The sequence below is a fragment of the Taurulus bubalis genome (assembly GCF_910589615.1).
Source record: "Taurulus bubalis genome assembly, chromosome: 20".
In the NCBI taxonomy this organism is placed as follows: domain Eukaryota; kingdom Metazoa; phylum Chordata; class Actinopteri; order Perciformes; family Cottidae; genus Taurulus; species Taurulus bubalis.
The window spans coordinates 8667376-8681110 of record NC_136608.1 but is presented as its reverse complement, the minus strand read 5'-3'; the positions used below and the strand labels follow the sequence as shown (position 1 = coordinate 8681110).

The 13735-nt window shown below is 45.4% G+C and overlaps 1 protein-coding gene across 1 annotated transcript; it reads left to right on the top strand.

Annotated features, from left to right (window-relative positions):
* Window positions 1-947: 947 nt before the first annotated feature.
* On the top strand, window positions 948-13265 carry LOC306752432 (YY1-associated factor 2-like). Its single transcript, XM_079236188.1, has 4 exons — window positions 948-1075; window positions 1533-1658; window positions 11557-11712; window positions 12097-13265. Exons 1-4 carry the CDS (start codon window positions 1050-1052, stop codon window positions 12347-12349), a joined length of 561 nt encoding a protein of 186 aa, XP_079092314.1. The 5' UTR covers window positions 948-1049; the 3' UTR covers window positions 12350-13265.
* The last annotated feature ends 470 nt before the right edge of the window (window positions 13266-13735 follow it).

Genomic DNA, 13735 nt, shown 5'->3' with positions numbered 1-13735 from the left:
ATGAAGATCCATTTGATATGAAAAGGTTTGAGCGGCTAATCTTAGCCTGACATTTATACAATAATAATACAAAGCAGTATGATAGATGCTAGTGGTTCGCTTGAAAATGTGCTTTTTGATGTGCTCTCTTGCGTCAGCACGCACATAAAGCGAGGGATTCCCCGATGTTTAATGTGCTCGCTGGTGATCTAAACTGATGCGGCAATTCTGCCGTCTGCGAGTCAAATCCAAAGATGCTGGGCTATGAGACGATTCCCAGTAGAGTGAGCCGATAAGAGCGGTTTTTAGACATTGCTGAAGAAGCAACATTATCATCTAAGGCTTTTGTTGCATTTAAGTGCTTTCGGAAATTAACTAGCTATTGCTCCCATTACATGGATAATTGATTTACAGTCTATGAAACCGAGGTAATAGCTGCAAATAAATGTAAGTATATTATATGCGAACACTAGTCGTCACAGTATGCATTAAATGTACGTACAATCATAAATGTAACAAGTCACTGTAGGCTGTTATGTGTTCATTACGTTAATAATACTAGTATTTTAATTTTATATTCGGTGTTTTCTTTTAGTTTTAGATTTTTTTTTGCATGAACCATATTCGTATCCGCAGTGAATCAAGCTTGTGTCAAGGGCTTTCAAATCTAACCGAGTATAATAACGCGTTTTTCTGCATTTTTTCCCGATTGACGGTGTGCAAACATGGGTACATACCGCTAGTCTGCGTAAGAAACGCTTGTTAACGGGTCACGTTTGTCAAAAATAACCAATTCGTGTAATATAATTAATATTCAACACCCTCAGTGTACAGAAGTACGAGCTTACGACGGGTACAAGAAGGCGGCACATATTCATCAAGAGGAATGTCAGCCTCGGAAGTAACCCAGCCTCTGATTGGCCAAAGCGAGTCACGTGACCCTTTCCCAAGCGGAGTTTCCACGACAGCTGGAAGCCGAGCGGCACAGGCGCATCGCTTCTTTGCTAAAATTATTGGAAATAACCGGACTTCTGCTCGTCTCAGAACCTCCAGATAAACCCTGGTCTGGTATGGGCGACAAGAGGAGTCCCACAAGGTAACGACCGAGTCATTGCGTCCTAGATATTCAAGCTAGGAAGGGGAGCGGACAACGACAAGCGCACGGAAAAAAATGGGTTTTCTCCACGGTCTCGCTCTCTCTCTCTCGCTCTCTCTCGCTCTCTCGCTCTCTCTCGCTCTCTCTCCCTTCGCTCTCTCTCTCTCTCTCTCTCTCTCTCACTGCATGTGTCTGTGTTCGCGTGCGGGTGTGTGTGCGCGCGGGTGTTAAAACCTCATCGCCAATTACAGGGTCGGATCACAGCGCGCTTGCAGATGATTTCCTAAATCCTATAGGCTTACCCAGATGTTTGCTATCGATAGCCTTCGTGGATGCGAGCTGAACTCACTGTTGTCTCCTCTCGCCCCCCTTCCTCTTCTCTCCCACCACCTCTTTACGTTTTTTTTTTTTAATTTTCTGTTTTTACCTTTTTGTTTGTACATTTATTGTTTTAAAGGCCGAAGCGTCAACCGAAGCCCTCCTCCGACGAGGGGTTTTGGGACTGCAGCGTGTGCACGTACAAGAACACGGCAGAGGCTTTTAAGTGCATGATGTGTGATGTCAGGAAGGGGACGTCAACAAGGTAAGGCGATGGATATACACCACCTTTGGTCTTTTCTGCTATAGTGGGTCCCCAAGGGGGTTCCTAGGGGGACTCAGCAGCCCCCCCTCCCTCCAGAACAAAATGAGGAACAGTTTAATCCCCCCTCCCTCCCTCCCTCTAAGCAATTTGTGCATTTGTATCATGAGACAATGGATTAAAATAACTGTGTATTTTTCAGATGTTTAAACCTTCCCTCTGTTACTATTCTATGTAGAATACAGACAGTTACCATACACAAACACGGTGTGCCCTAGTTCTTGTCTTGTAGTGCTTCCTGCATTTATGTCGTATGATTCTGTGCAAAGGAAAATATGTTACTTTATCCGAGCTTTGATCAAGCTCAACATGCTAATTCTCGTTCCAAATGTTTCCATCTGAGCAGTGCAATAGTCTCCATGTTCTTGTTCATGTTCACACTGACCTCCGTAAAATGAGGGAGAGGGATGGCTCGCTCTTTAAGCACACACACACACACACACACACACACACACACACACACACACACACACACACACACACACATCCATCTTGTTGCCCCGGAGATATTTGTAACAGACGACGGGTGGGGGTGAGAGGATGCTTCCAATACGCATGCACATGAACTCACACACTTAGGTGCTAACATACAAATACACAGCATGTAGGTACACACACACACTGGTGGGTACTTTGTCCTGACGTCAGTGATTTGAGGCAGGAAATGACTGTTATTCCTGAGTGGCAGTCATTATCAGGATGAAAACACAACAAAGGGTGAAGAGGAAGTGTAGCCGTTAGCTCTGGCCATGGGAAACTGTGTGTGTGTGTCTGTGTGTCTGTGTGTCTGTGTGTCTGTGTGTGTGTGTGTGTGTGTGTGTGTGTGTGTGTGTGTTGTAACACGATCTTCCTCTTTAATGTATCCTCTCATGCATTAGTACAACTTGCCCAATGATTTAACTACAACAATAACACGTCAGCACAGTCGCCGGCTTTGATGCCTTTTCATAATCGTGGTGTTTTTTGTGTTGGTGCATGCACTTATTTGCCTGTGTGTGCACTTGAGTGTATGAGTGTGGGAGGAGGGTTAGTTGTGAAAAGAGGTTGTCAGAGCAGCTGCCAGACAGACAGCCATAGCTCATTACTATGCAACAGCTTAATCAGCCCGCTGTCATCAGAGACACACACACACACACACACACACACACACGTACAGATGCACTCAACATGCACATTTTACACATGACTGCATGCATATTCGTACACAAACACACACACACACACACACACACACACACACATGTTCTTGAGGCGCGCAAGTATAAATGCGCACTCAAGTGCACCGTTTCTGCTCACACAAACAAAGCGATTAAGCAGCAGACATGCTGTTGTCATAGGGTTCAGCTTATTGCAGTTGAGCGTTGATTGTTGAGAGGACACTCCAGGGACTTTGTGTGTATGTGTATGTGTGTGTGTATATACGTGCGCGTGTGCCTCCGTAAAAGCAAGCGGCCCACAGCTTTGCCAAGAACCTGTCTGAATCCTCACGTCACCAAAAGCAGTGACATTCTTTGTCTTCCCCATCTGGGCATTTTTTGGGGAAGTTGGCCCGGACCCAGAGTTCCTCGCTACACCCCTGACAAATAAAGAGAACGACCACGGGAAGGTCTTACTTAATGTTTACAAACCCTACTGTCATAGCCAATTGCAGTGCTGCAGAAATGTTGTAGTAGTGTTTGTTATGCTCTTTTCTTTTTCTCCAGAAGGCCATGTACACAAACTGCCACACGCAGACTAATACTGCAGCAAAAAGGCCACACAGGTGGTTGCAGCTGTTAACGACCGAAACACAACAGACGAGTGGAGTTCTCAGTGAGCGAGCCAAAGGTGGTAAAGGGCGTACGACATGCGGAATATAAATGTAGGACACGACAAATCCCCTTGCTGCTTACCAAACAAGCATGACTGAGCTATTACTGCGGAGTAATGAATTAATGCTCAACACAGGCGATGAGTGTCCACCGGTTAGGAGAAGTGTCCCGTAGCCTGAAGGTCACAGTGTGGGCTCTGTGGAAGTGGCCTAAATCCACTCAGCACCAGGCACAGGGTGAAAACACACTTTTCCCTGACAGGATCTGCCAGTGCTCGAGATGATGGATGGAAGTAACATTTCAGGGGGAAAAGGTAGAGAAATATTGTAGTTTGCATGTAGATAGCCGCCGAGAGATGAATGTTTTATGAAGGTGGGGTTTAGCAGATCTCGCCGTCCAAATCTCTCTGATGTGGAGAGATGATCTACTGCAGGGACCCGAAGCTGGCGGCTGATTGAAAGCACGTCGTTGAGGCTGCGAGTTTGACTGAAGACAGGGATACATCAGCAGAATTGGACTGGCTTATCGGAGGAGGTGCAGCGAAACAGAAGAGAGAGAGGGAGCGCGAGACAAAAGAGGGAACCGGCTGACGTTCCGCTAATTCTGTCAGCGGCTCGGAAACTTGTGCAGCTAGGGAGTCAAATTTGAGGTAACACAATCGGGACGTGTTTAAATATTCTCTCTGCACCTACAGTTTGCGAAAGAGAATGCGCGCTGCCTCCAAACGTGATGCATTTGTGCAGATAATTAAGGCATAATGTGGTGTTTTTCTGCGGCATGCTGCTAACTCACGGTATCTAATTAAAGCCGTCTTTAGAGGAGCTTCTTGATCACGACATATCATGCAGCCTCATTACCTTTTCAAACTTGGGAGAAAGTGGATGGACTTTTCATCTTCCTGCTGCGACTCTTTGGGCTCAGTCCCAGCCTTTGAAAAAGCTGCAACGTGACAGATGAAAGTCACAGAACGGTGGCGTGGTGCTTAAAAGGAGACTGTTTGCTAAGTGCAAGGTCACAGGTTTGATTCCTACATCAGCTGAAATACCTCTAGGCGGAGCTTCCTGGAAGAAGAGAAAGAAGGCCTCTCAACGCACCCATTATGACGTGGCCTGGATTGGAGTGTCATCTTTAAAAAAAACAACAACAATGTTTAAAGATGGAAGGCGAGGCGCGTGGTGTAGCTTGAATACGCTGAACATGTCCTGTGAAGTGGCGCTGACAGACGGTGGCGTTTGGCCGAGGACGGTGTTTAGGTTCGGGTTTAACAGCTGAGTGTAATAGAGCGGCGTGCGTGTGACCTTCTTCTGTGTCTCGCCTCCACCACCTGCATCTGCTGTTCACCGAGCTGAGCTCTGACAAGTCAGGCCCGCCAGGGAAACACTGTGTGTGCATGCTCCGCGTTTCAGGACCCTGTACAGCGGCATTATATTTCTGCAGGTCAGGACAGTGAGCTTGATCATGTTCTGATTAGTTCTCTCTCTGTCTTTCTCTCTCTCTCTCTCTGCCTCTCTGCCTCAGGCGCTCTTGTTTGTGTTCACATTTCTCTCTCAGCTATTCCTGTTTGTTCTCTATCTGCATCTCTCTCTCTCTCTCGCCCTCTCTCCCTCTCCCTCCCTCTTTCTCTCCAGGAGTTGAACTTAACCTAAGGCGTCTCTCGATGACAGATTGACTGATGTGCGCGTTTTGTCAGCTCCACCTAAGCAAGCACAAGCCATTCTGGCTGGCTTGCAACCTGTCAGCATCTGGCTGTTTTAGATGTTGTTTTATCATCCTCCGCACAAGCTCGCCCTCACAGTTCATGTTCAGTGCACGCACATGCACAAAAAATCACGCTGTAATTGATCTAGTGGCTTAAATGTTGTTGATCTACCCTTTTTAAATAGACGTAGCTTCCAATATAACGCAGTTCAGAGCATCTGTTGCAGGATTCCAGCCTTTTTATTGATTGTATTTATCATTCAAATAAAATAAGAAACTCAAAACAACAGACAAAGAACAAAGGCAGGACATATGTGTTAAAGGTATTAAACCAATACTTAAAAGTAACCAACAGTTATTTTTGTTATTGATTCATCTGATTTCTTGCCCTACCATTTAATCAAAACAATGACCTACAAACCACCAAAGAGATTGAGTTTACAACCACATAAAACTGAGAGAAGTTGAAAATTGTAATTTTCTGGAACGGGTAGCCAGCATTATTTTAGGCATGATACCAAAAAGAAGACGGCGATTAATCACATAAAAACAAGATAAAAGGAATAAAATGCTATCACCAAAATCCTAAAGTAGTACAGTGGAAAAAAAACGTGATTGTTGCCATTTTGAAAGCTTTTGCTTGAACTTTTGTAATCAAGCCAATGATCAGTTGTTGCAGATATCCATTATACATCTGAGAGATACGGATCAGCTGCCAGAGCCATCTGATTATGTGAAACCGTGACCCGAGTTGCATAGACTAAGTTTATCTTCAAAGTGGATTGAGGGGGTTCTAAATTTGGGATCAGAATGCAATACAACACTTCTATTGCAAAAGAGAAAGGATTCATTATCTCTCGCTTCTATCTGTCTATTCTCTAAAAGTAGCTGCCTTGGAAAAAAAATGTGTGCAGCTGCCATTGAATACTAATATACATTATATACATACATTAGAATGCTGCATGAAGAAGAAATCTATCTGTTTTGAAATGCGCACACGCACACACACACACTTTCAAGAATACAGTTTAATGTTGGCAATAAAATGAATTACCGATTTCTTACATCTCCGTTATGCGCATTAGCTTCCCACCTCCACGCGGTTCACAGGGTCAAGAATCAAAATGATTTAAAAACCGGAAAGTAATCTGGTTGTTTAGCTGTAAACATGTGTGGGAGAAAGCTCATTTACCAGACACGATCAAAGCCCACGCCAATGCTCATTTCTCCAATCTGATTACGTGCAACGTTAGCAGAGAGCTAGTATGTTTTGTCCTGCAACACCTTTGGGGCTATGCACAAAACATAACCGGGTCTTTTAAGACGCACCTGTGAGTAAAATCATTGATAGAACAACAATCGGTGTTTAGATCGCCCCATTGAAATGATTACAACTTCTTCTAAGTCACACAGCCGGCTCAGTCATGTGGGCTCCTGGTTTTAGCACTCGCACGGCATACAAACACTGAGTGTACACCGGGGACAATGAAGCTGGCTGTTATCACGTCACTGTGGCTCAAGATTATGGCTACGTGATAAGCCTGTAATTACTGCGGTGACACTGATGCATGACATACTGCTCTGTGTGTGTGTGTGTGTGTGTGTGTGTGTGTGTGTGTGTGTGCGTGTGCGCGCAGAATGTGGTATAGTGTGGCTAGCGGGCTGTAGAAGGTGTCATAAACCACAGGACGGGGCGAGCCATCTGTCTCTCTCTTCCACACACACACACAGGCACGCATGGTTGTAGCATGTACAGGCAGGGAGAGACATTAATCATCGGGTTGGAGGGGCTCCGAGGAGCAGCCTATGACCTGCTGATAGAAAACCTGACACACACATACACATACACACACCTCCACCTAGATTGAGAGTGTTCAACAGGGCATAAAATACGCTATTTCACAACGATCTTCCGATCATCACAGAACAGTGAGATGAGATGCGTTTATAGCAGCGCACGACAGGCGCTGATTTGCAGTCCATCAGCTGTCCTCCGGGCTGTTTGCTCGTCACACAATGTACTCGACAAATGTTAGCGAACGGTCCAAACATCAGCAGAATTCTGCACCGCCGCCTTTTGGAGGCAACGCGGTAGCAGTTCAACATTTTAATTAGGAGTAAATGACTGGAATAATGGCCAGAGAGGCCCGTCAGGTTTGTGTTCCGTTTTATTTGGGTCCGTCTCCTAGAAAACAGTCAGACTCATGTGGTTTGACATTTATTCTGCGTGCTTTGGTAGGAAGTATTTCTCAACCAGATAATTGCGAGTACGCTTGTAGGTATATTTGGAAAAAGATGACGCAGGTCAGATTTTAAAGTGGAATTTGTTTTCCACCGAAAAGGCCGCAAAACCAATAGTTGCTTTCCACTGAAAATCTCTAAAAGTGGGTATTTTTAATAGATAAACTGAAGGCGTATGTTTTGCTTCATGGGTTGTCTTCAGCTGAATAACCCAAAACAGGACGCGTTTTATTAATTTAAAGTTGGTATGTTAGCATGAGTCCACTACTAGCCGCTCTATTTCTCGGTTGTCTTTTCACAAAGGTAATTTTACCTCGTCTCTATAAACGGATGCTGGCTCACACACACGCAACCACAGCATCAGTGTTAACTGCTCAGTCTCTGTGAGCTGTGGTGTTGATGACCCGTTTGTCCGCTGTGGCAGTAACTTGAGGGTCAAACCATCCTGAGTCATAATTCTGGATGGCTTGGTTTATTCACACACTGAATTTGTTATGTGACCAAATCAGGACCAGAGGAGACATTTTCCCTCCGCGTCGGTTCTTCCCCTGCTTTGGTTCTTGTTGTTGGTGGAGGAGTGTGAGGTCATTGGGTGCATCAGAAGGAGTGAGAGGGAGAGATAGCGATAGACTGTGTGTGTGTGTGTGTGTGTGTGTGTGTGTGTGTGTGTGTGTGTGTGTGTGTGTGTGTGTGTGTGTGTGTGTGTGTGTGTGACATATTTGCAAAGGGGTCAGCCAGAGTTTCCCTGTCAGTGAAATGTGTGTGGGATCAGTGGCAGCATTTGTACTTTCCAGTCTGCAACACAGGATGAGTTTGTCTTCAGCTGGCTGTTAAAAGCAAAACCCTTCTTAATTATGATTCATCTTGTTTAATCTAAAGTAAGAGTGTTTTGCACTTTGAAAACTTAAGAATGATCTAGTGAAACTTGAGCAGAAGCTATGGACCAACACACATGTATAGTTACACTCTATGTTTTCTTGACTACATTAAAATAAAAGAAATTGAAACACCAGCAAATTCCATTTCCTTTTCAAGGAAATGGAATTTGCTGTGTTTAAAGCCCACCTCGTAATGTCCTAATTTCCCAGTGTGGGACTCCATTAGCTGCCGTGGAATAGACGGCTCGAGTGGAGCAAGTATCGATTGGAACAACAGTTCCAACACGCAGTATTAATGTCAGAAAGAATAGGCCGTTACATTAGGCACAGAAATTCCTGTTGGAATCAATAGACACAAAAAAAACACACACACACTCATCTTCCAGATGGAGGCCAGTAGTGAAGGCCTAAGTGCTAAGATAATAACCATTTGATTGGGTTAACAGAGGCAGTTCTGTTTAGGCCTGCTGCTTTGCCTCGCAGAGCGATATTAGCTTGTCTCCTCTTTCACCTCCAGGTTATTGAGCTGGCTCGATTAGTGAGAATCTACTTCATTGTTATACATGAAGAAGATAGGGTGTACAAAATATGTTTATACTTGGCCCCCATCGCTCTCAGGCACAGCCAGTCTTTCAGTTTTAAATAGAAAAGAGCATAATTAGCCTCAGGTGGCTTTTTTTTCTTCTTTTTTCTGTTCTTGATGGCACATCAAGCAAAAACATACAGCAGCTCATTTGCTGCATTAATGAGAGACGGAGACCGTAGTAGTTCATCTGTTCAGCACATACAGTGAATCACAGGAAGCATATCGGTGCACGATGACAACCTGAACAGAAATCCTAAATCAAAGGAGGTTATGAAACGAGGCAGCCAGTCGTCATTTTCTTATTTTATTTGCTAGCATTCGGCCCTCAGGGCAGGGTGGTGCGGTCTGTTGTGACAGTTGCTGTTTTGTGTGCGAGCATCAGCGAACTCTGAAAAGCCGACATTTCTTCATCGTATTGGTTACAAGGAATGTCTTGGAATGCCTTGTACTGGGAACAGAGGACTTTTGAGAGGCCTCTGCTTTTATTTAAAAAGTGTCAGCAGTTCTGCATCGGTGCGCTGACAAGACAGACAGACATATTAGAGGATCTCGACATCTCCTCCCTATCAGGCGGTTATGTAGGCCAAGAGGCCCATTTGCATTTCGCTCCAGCCTTGCTAGCATCACTGCGTATTCTGTGAAGGCAGTGATAACTCCGGAAAGAAAGAAAGAAAAAAACTGACTCTGGGAAGAGGCTCTTTGAAGCTGGGCCCCAATTTAGGTCATCCCAGAATGGTTAAACAACAGCTTTGCCCTTAGAACAAGACAGCAGACCAGCAGCCCTGGTTGTGTATTTCCCCCTTTAGAAAATGCGTCTAATTTAAGTTAAACGTGGTGCATTGCACAACCACACTTGGCCATGTGCTCAAACTAATTTCGTAGATGGGTTTCGTCAAGTCCGCTGCATTTGTACACGCTGCACAGTGTTTCACCTTTCTACTGTATTTGCATTAGGTATGTGCAAAATGACTTTTTTTAACTGAAGCACCTGGGGGCTCAATGTTTTGTAATTGCAGTACTTTTGGAAGGGTTCACACACAGGTTAGTACACTCGAGTGAAGCTGTACTGTGTTACCTGCAGAGACTTAATCGATACGATACCGAGCTCACTCCCTCACAGAAATATTTCATGAGCCGTAGTTTAAAGCTTACATTTCACAGAAACTGGCTGATGAATTTGTTTCCAGTGTTCATTTTTTCACTCGAATTACAAACAGGAGTGCTCAACAGGGCTCAGGAAACACACTGTGCTCTTCTGCTGTTCTCACCATGCCCTCATGCTTCAGCTGCTCACTGGTGTGTGCGTGTGTGTGTGTGTGTAGCCTTGTGCATGGGCCTCAATATGCCTCTGTGTTTGTGTACGATCGCATTCACAAAACATGCATACGTTCTCATGTGCACCCCATTATATTTTTTGTATCCACCACTTTGGCTTTTGGGTGCCCTGTGTGTGCGTGTGCATGCTGTGATGTGCATAGGTGCATTCATACATATAACTGTGTGTTTGTGTGTCTGCGCATGCAAAATCAGCCACTAGATGTGGAGGCTCTCTCAACAGATGGCCTTTTCAACACACTCGCCACTCGGCTAGGGCTCTTGCCAGCCCAAAACACACACACACACACACTCTCTCTCTCTCTCTCTCTCTTTCTCTCTCTCTCTCTCTTGCACAGAAATACGATCGCAGCCTTCATGCATGCAAACTGTTGCCAAAGCAATTGCATAATGTATCATTTTTGAGACAGCAGGCACTCATGGAGGATGGAAATGTGACTGCAAGAACATTTAGTTAACCACTAGTGTTCCACATTGTATTTGATATTGGAGTCACCTTTAAACATTCTGTGCAGCTTGTGTATGAAGGTGCATCATCCTCACTTAACAGGAAAGCATTGCCATCAGCAAACGCTGGTTCTCTGTCATCAATAACAGAGCTGGGACCATGACTTTCCATGCAGAACATGCAGTAGTGGCAACCGCTTTATGGCAGTTCACTCCCTCGCCTGGAGTAATAAGAGACAACGACAATTGGACATTCCACATTTGGGAAGATAGAGAAAGACATTTTAGGGTGTGACCTTTTAATAATAAATGTGCCATACCGACGTCATACCGACATCAGAGCCACTGACAGTCACTTCTCTCCTTCACATGCAGCATGAAGCCACTCTGAAGTCTCACAGAATTCTGCAGATTCTGAGTGAATCACATCTGTGTGTTCGCCAAAGCAGATCTCAGCTTGTCAATGTTTACCCTCTGAGCCCTAAAACAAGCCAGTGCAGGTACACCACATATCTCACAGATGGCTGAATCCTGGGTTTCATTGTGTGTGTGTGTGTGTGTGTGTGTGTGTGTGTGTGTGTGTGTGTGTGTGTGTGTGTGTGTGTGTGTGTGTGTGTGTGTGTGTGTGTGTGTGTGTGTGCGCCGCTCGCTAGTCAGTGTTAAGCACACTTCAATATGCGCCACCCTAACCAGCGCTGGCAGCGACGATTGGCTCTTGATTATGGTGGTACGCTAGCATGAAGCCATGTGCTCACTGTGATTTTCCCTCTCATTAATCTGCCACACTCTGTCTCTCCCTCTTTATCCCCCCCCCCTTACCCCTCCACTTCCTCTCCCCGGATCAGGAAGCCTCGTCCCGTCTCCCAGCTCGTCTCGCAGCAGCAGGTAACGCAGCAGTTTGTGTTGCCCTTGCAGCCCAAAAAGGAAAAGAAGGAGAGAGTCGAGAGGGAGAAGAGCGACAGAGAGCCGGCGCTCAAGAAGAACAGTCACAAGAAGATGAGGTAAACAAGCTGACACGGGGTCGGGGGGCTGGGGATCAACAGGAATCCGATATATAACCGAGATGCATGAATACACACGAGAAGCTATAGATGGTGTTTGTGTTGCCTCATGAACTGAGCTTGATGTGTTGTCATATTTCATGAGGCACTTCAAAAGAGCGAGGTGAGGAGGGTGGGAAACACCCGAAATGAATTTCAAAGCAGTGTCTGGAAGGTGCTCTTTGGAGTTTTCAGTGACATCGTAGCAAAAAGATGAAGGCGCTTTCACTCATGGGTAGATCAGTGATAGTATTTTGCATGGGCCGATTGGAACAGAATGCATTTCAATGCATGTCCTGAAAATAACGTTTGAGCTTCTCATGCTGTTTCTCACCCTCTCACCAGGCCGAGGTTAAAAAACATCGACCGGAGCAGCGCCCAGCACCTGGAGGTGACGGTTGGGGACCTGACAGTCATCATAACGGACTTTAAGGAGAAGGCCAAGCCCTCGGCCGCCCCGGCGACGTCGTCCAGCACCGCGTCCACGGCCGACCTCCACAGCCAGAACGGCTCCAGCTCAGAGAACACTGAGAAGGGGCTCTCCCGCTCCTCCTCGCCCAGAGGGGAGGCGAGCTCCGTCAACGGAGAGTCCCACTGACTTGCCCCCTCTGGTCCTCCCGCGGCCTCCACCCACATCTCACCTGCAGGCCCACAGGTCACCGGTGGAGCATCCTGCCTCCACTACAGAGCTGCACATTAATGACTAAAAAAAAAACCTTTCTTTTCTTCCGGATATTACAGTTTCAAAAGGGGTTGTGACCCAACATCACATTTAGCGAGTTTTAATAGGTTTAAACATTCTCCGCAGCGCTGGAATTCTGCATTTTAGAAAGCAGTATGAAAGACCCTTTTTGCTCCATGTTCAAAGAATTTTCCCTTGGACATTTTGGTGTCATTTGAAAAGGATCCCACACGCTTTCCAAACCTCGCTCCTAGAATATTTAGAAGACTGACGTTTTATTCTGACGAAGAACTTCCTCAGAACTGACCTGAGACATGTCTGAATAAATGTTTGGACAAGCTTTATGGTGCTGTGCGGTTTCCTTCAGATGCACCTGCTTTTCTCTTTTTTTCTTTTTGTATATTTTCGTTCAAACCAAATGTGCAGCCCCCCCGACCTTGACATCACCTCCAGTGGCCGCCAGAGTGACCTATTCAGCCTTTACCTCCCCGGTATAAACCCCAACCATCCATTACGCACTCTTGGTGTCCCGACACCGAACCGCCAACCTCACAGGCGACCTTTGCTCCTGCTCTCAAATACTCCAAGCTTTCACTCGTGGACTGCCTCTAGCTGTGGAGTGAGCTTTTGTTTTTTTCGACACGGCGTAGCGGCTGTACTCCTACTGGCACCGTGTGGTGTTTTTGGGTAATGTTCGGAGCGGGTTGATTTCGTTCAGGTAATGCTTGTTATGTACGTACAACGGCATCTGGCAGGTTTTGATAAAAAGCCCTCTTTTAAATGGCGCAGGAAGGTATAGTATATGATATTAAAGGATAATACCGGTGCTTTTGTCTGTTTTCAGTTTGTGCCAATAATCTACCCTCCTCCCTCTCCTCCTCCTTTTGGTTTTCTTACAGTCAGCCATGTTTCAGGTACAATCAGGGTTTTGTTCTTCTATCCTAGCAGCCATTCATTTTGTACATATAAAAATCACAAACCTGCATTAAGTGATATTTTAGGTATGAACATCAAATCACATACATATCTGAGTAATGTGAAAAGCTGAGCATGTAGATAATGAGCAACTCTCTGGCTATATGCAGCTAACCAGCTCTGACACGCTCTTGTTACACTTCCTGTCCAGCATGACATCACAGAAAACTGATGTTTCTGGTCAAGAAAGTCTTTAAAGAGCTAAAAGTTGGGTAAATACTGAGCTAATGTCGGTCAGAAGACCAGAAACACTAATCCAAATTGATATTCATGCTCGAATATGTCTGCTAGATATGCAAGTAGGCAATGCTGACATATGAGCCATGA

Bases quoted from the DNA above. Each gene is read 5' to 3' on its own strand.
- LOC306752432 (XM_079236188.1), top strand. From the start codon at position 1,050: ATGGGCGACAAGAGGAGTCCCACAAG. The intron at 1,076-1,532 runs GTAACGACCGAG...ATTGTTTTAAAG, and splicing joins GACAAGAGGAGTCCCACAAG to GCCGAAGCGTCAACCGAAGC. The intron at 1,659-11,556 runs GTAAGGCGATGG...TCCCCGGATCAG, and splicing joins AGGAAGGGGACGTCAACAAG to GAAGCCTCGTCCCGTCTCCC.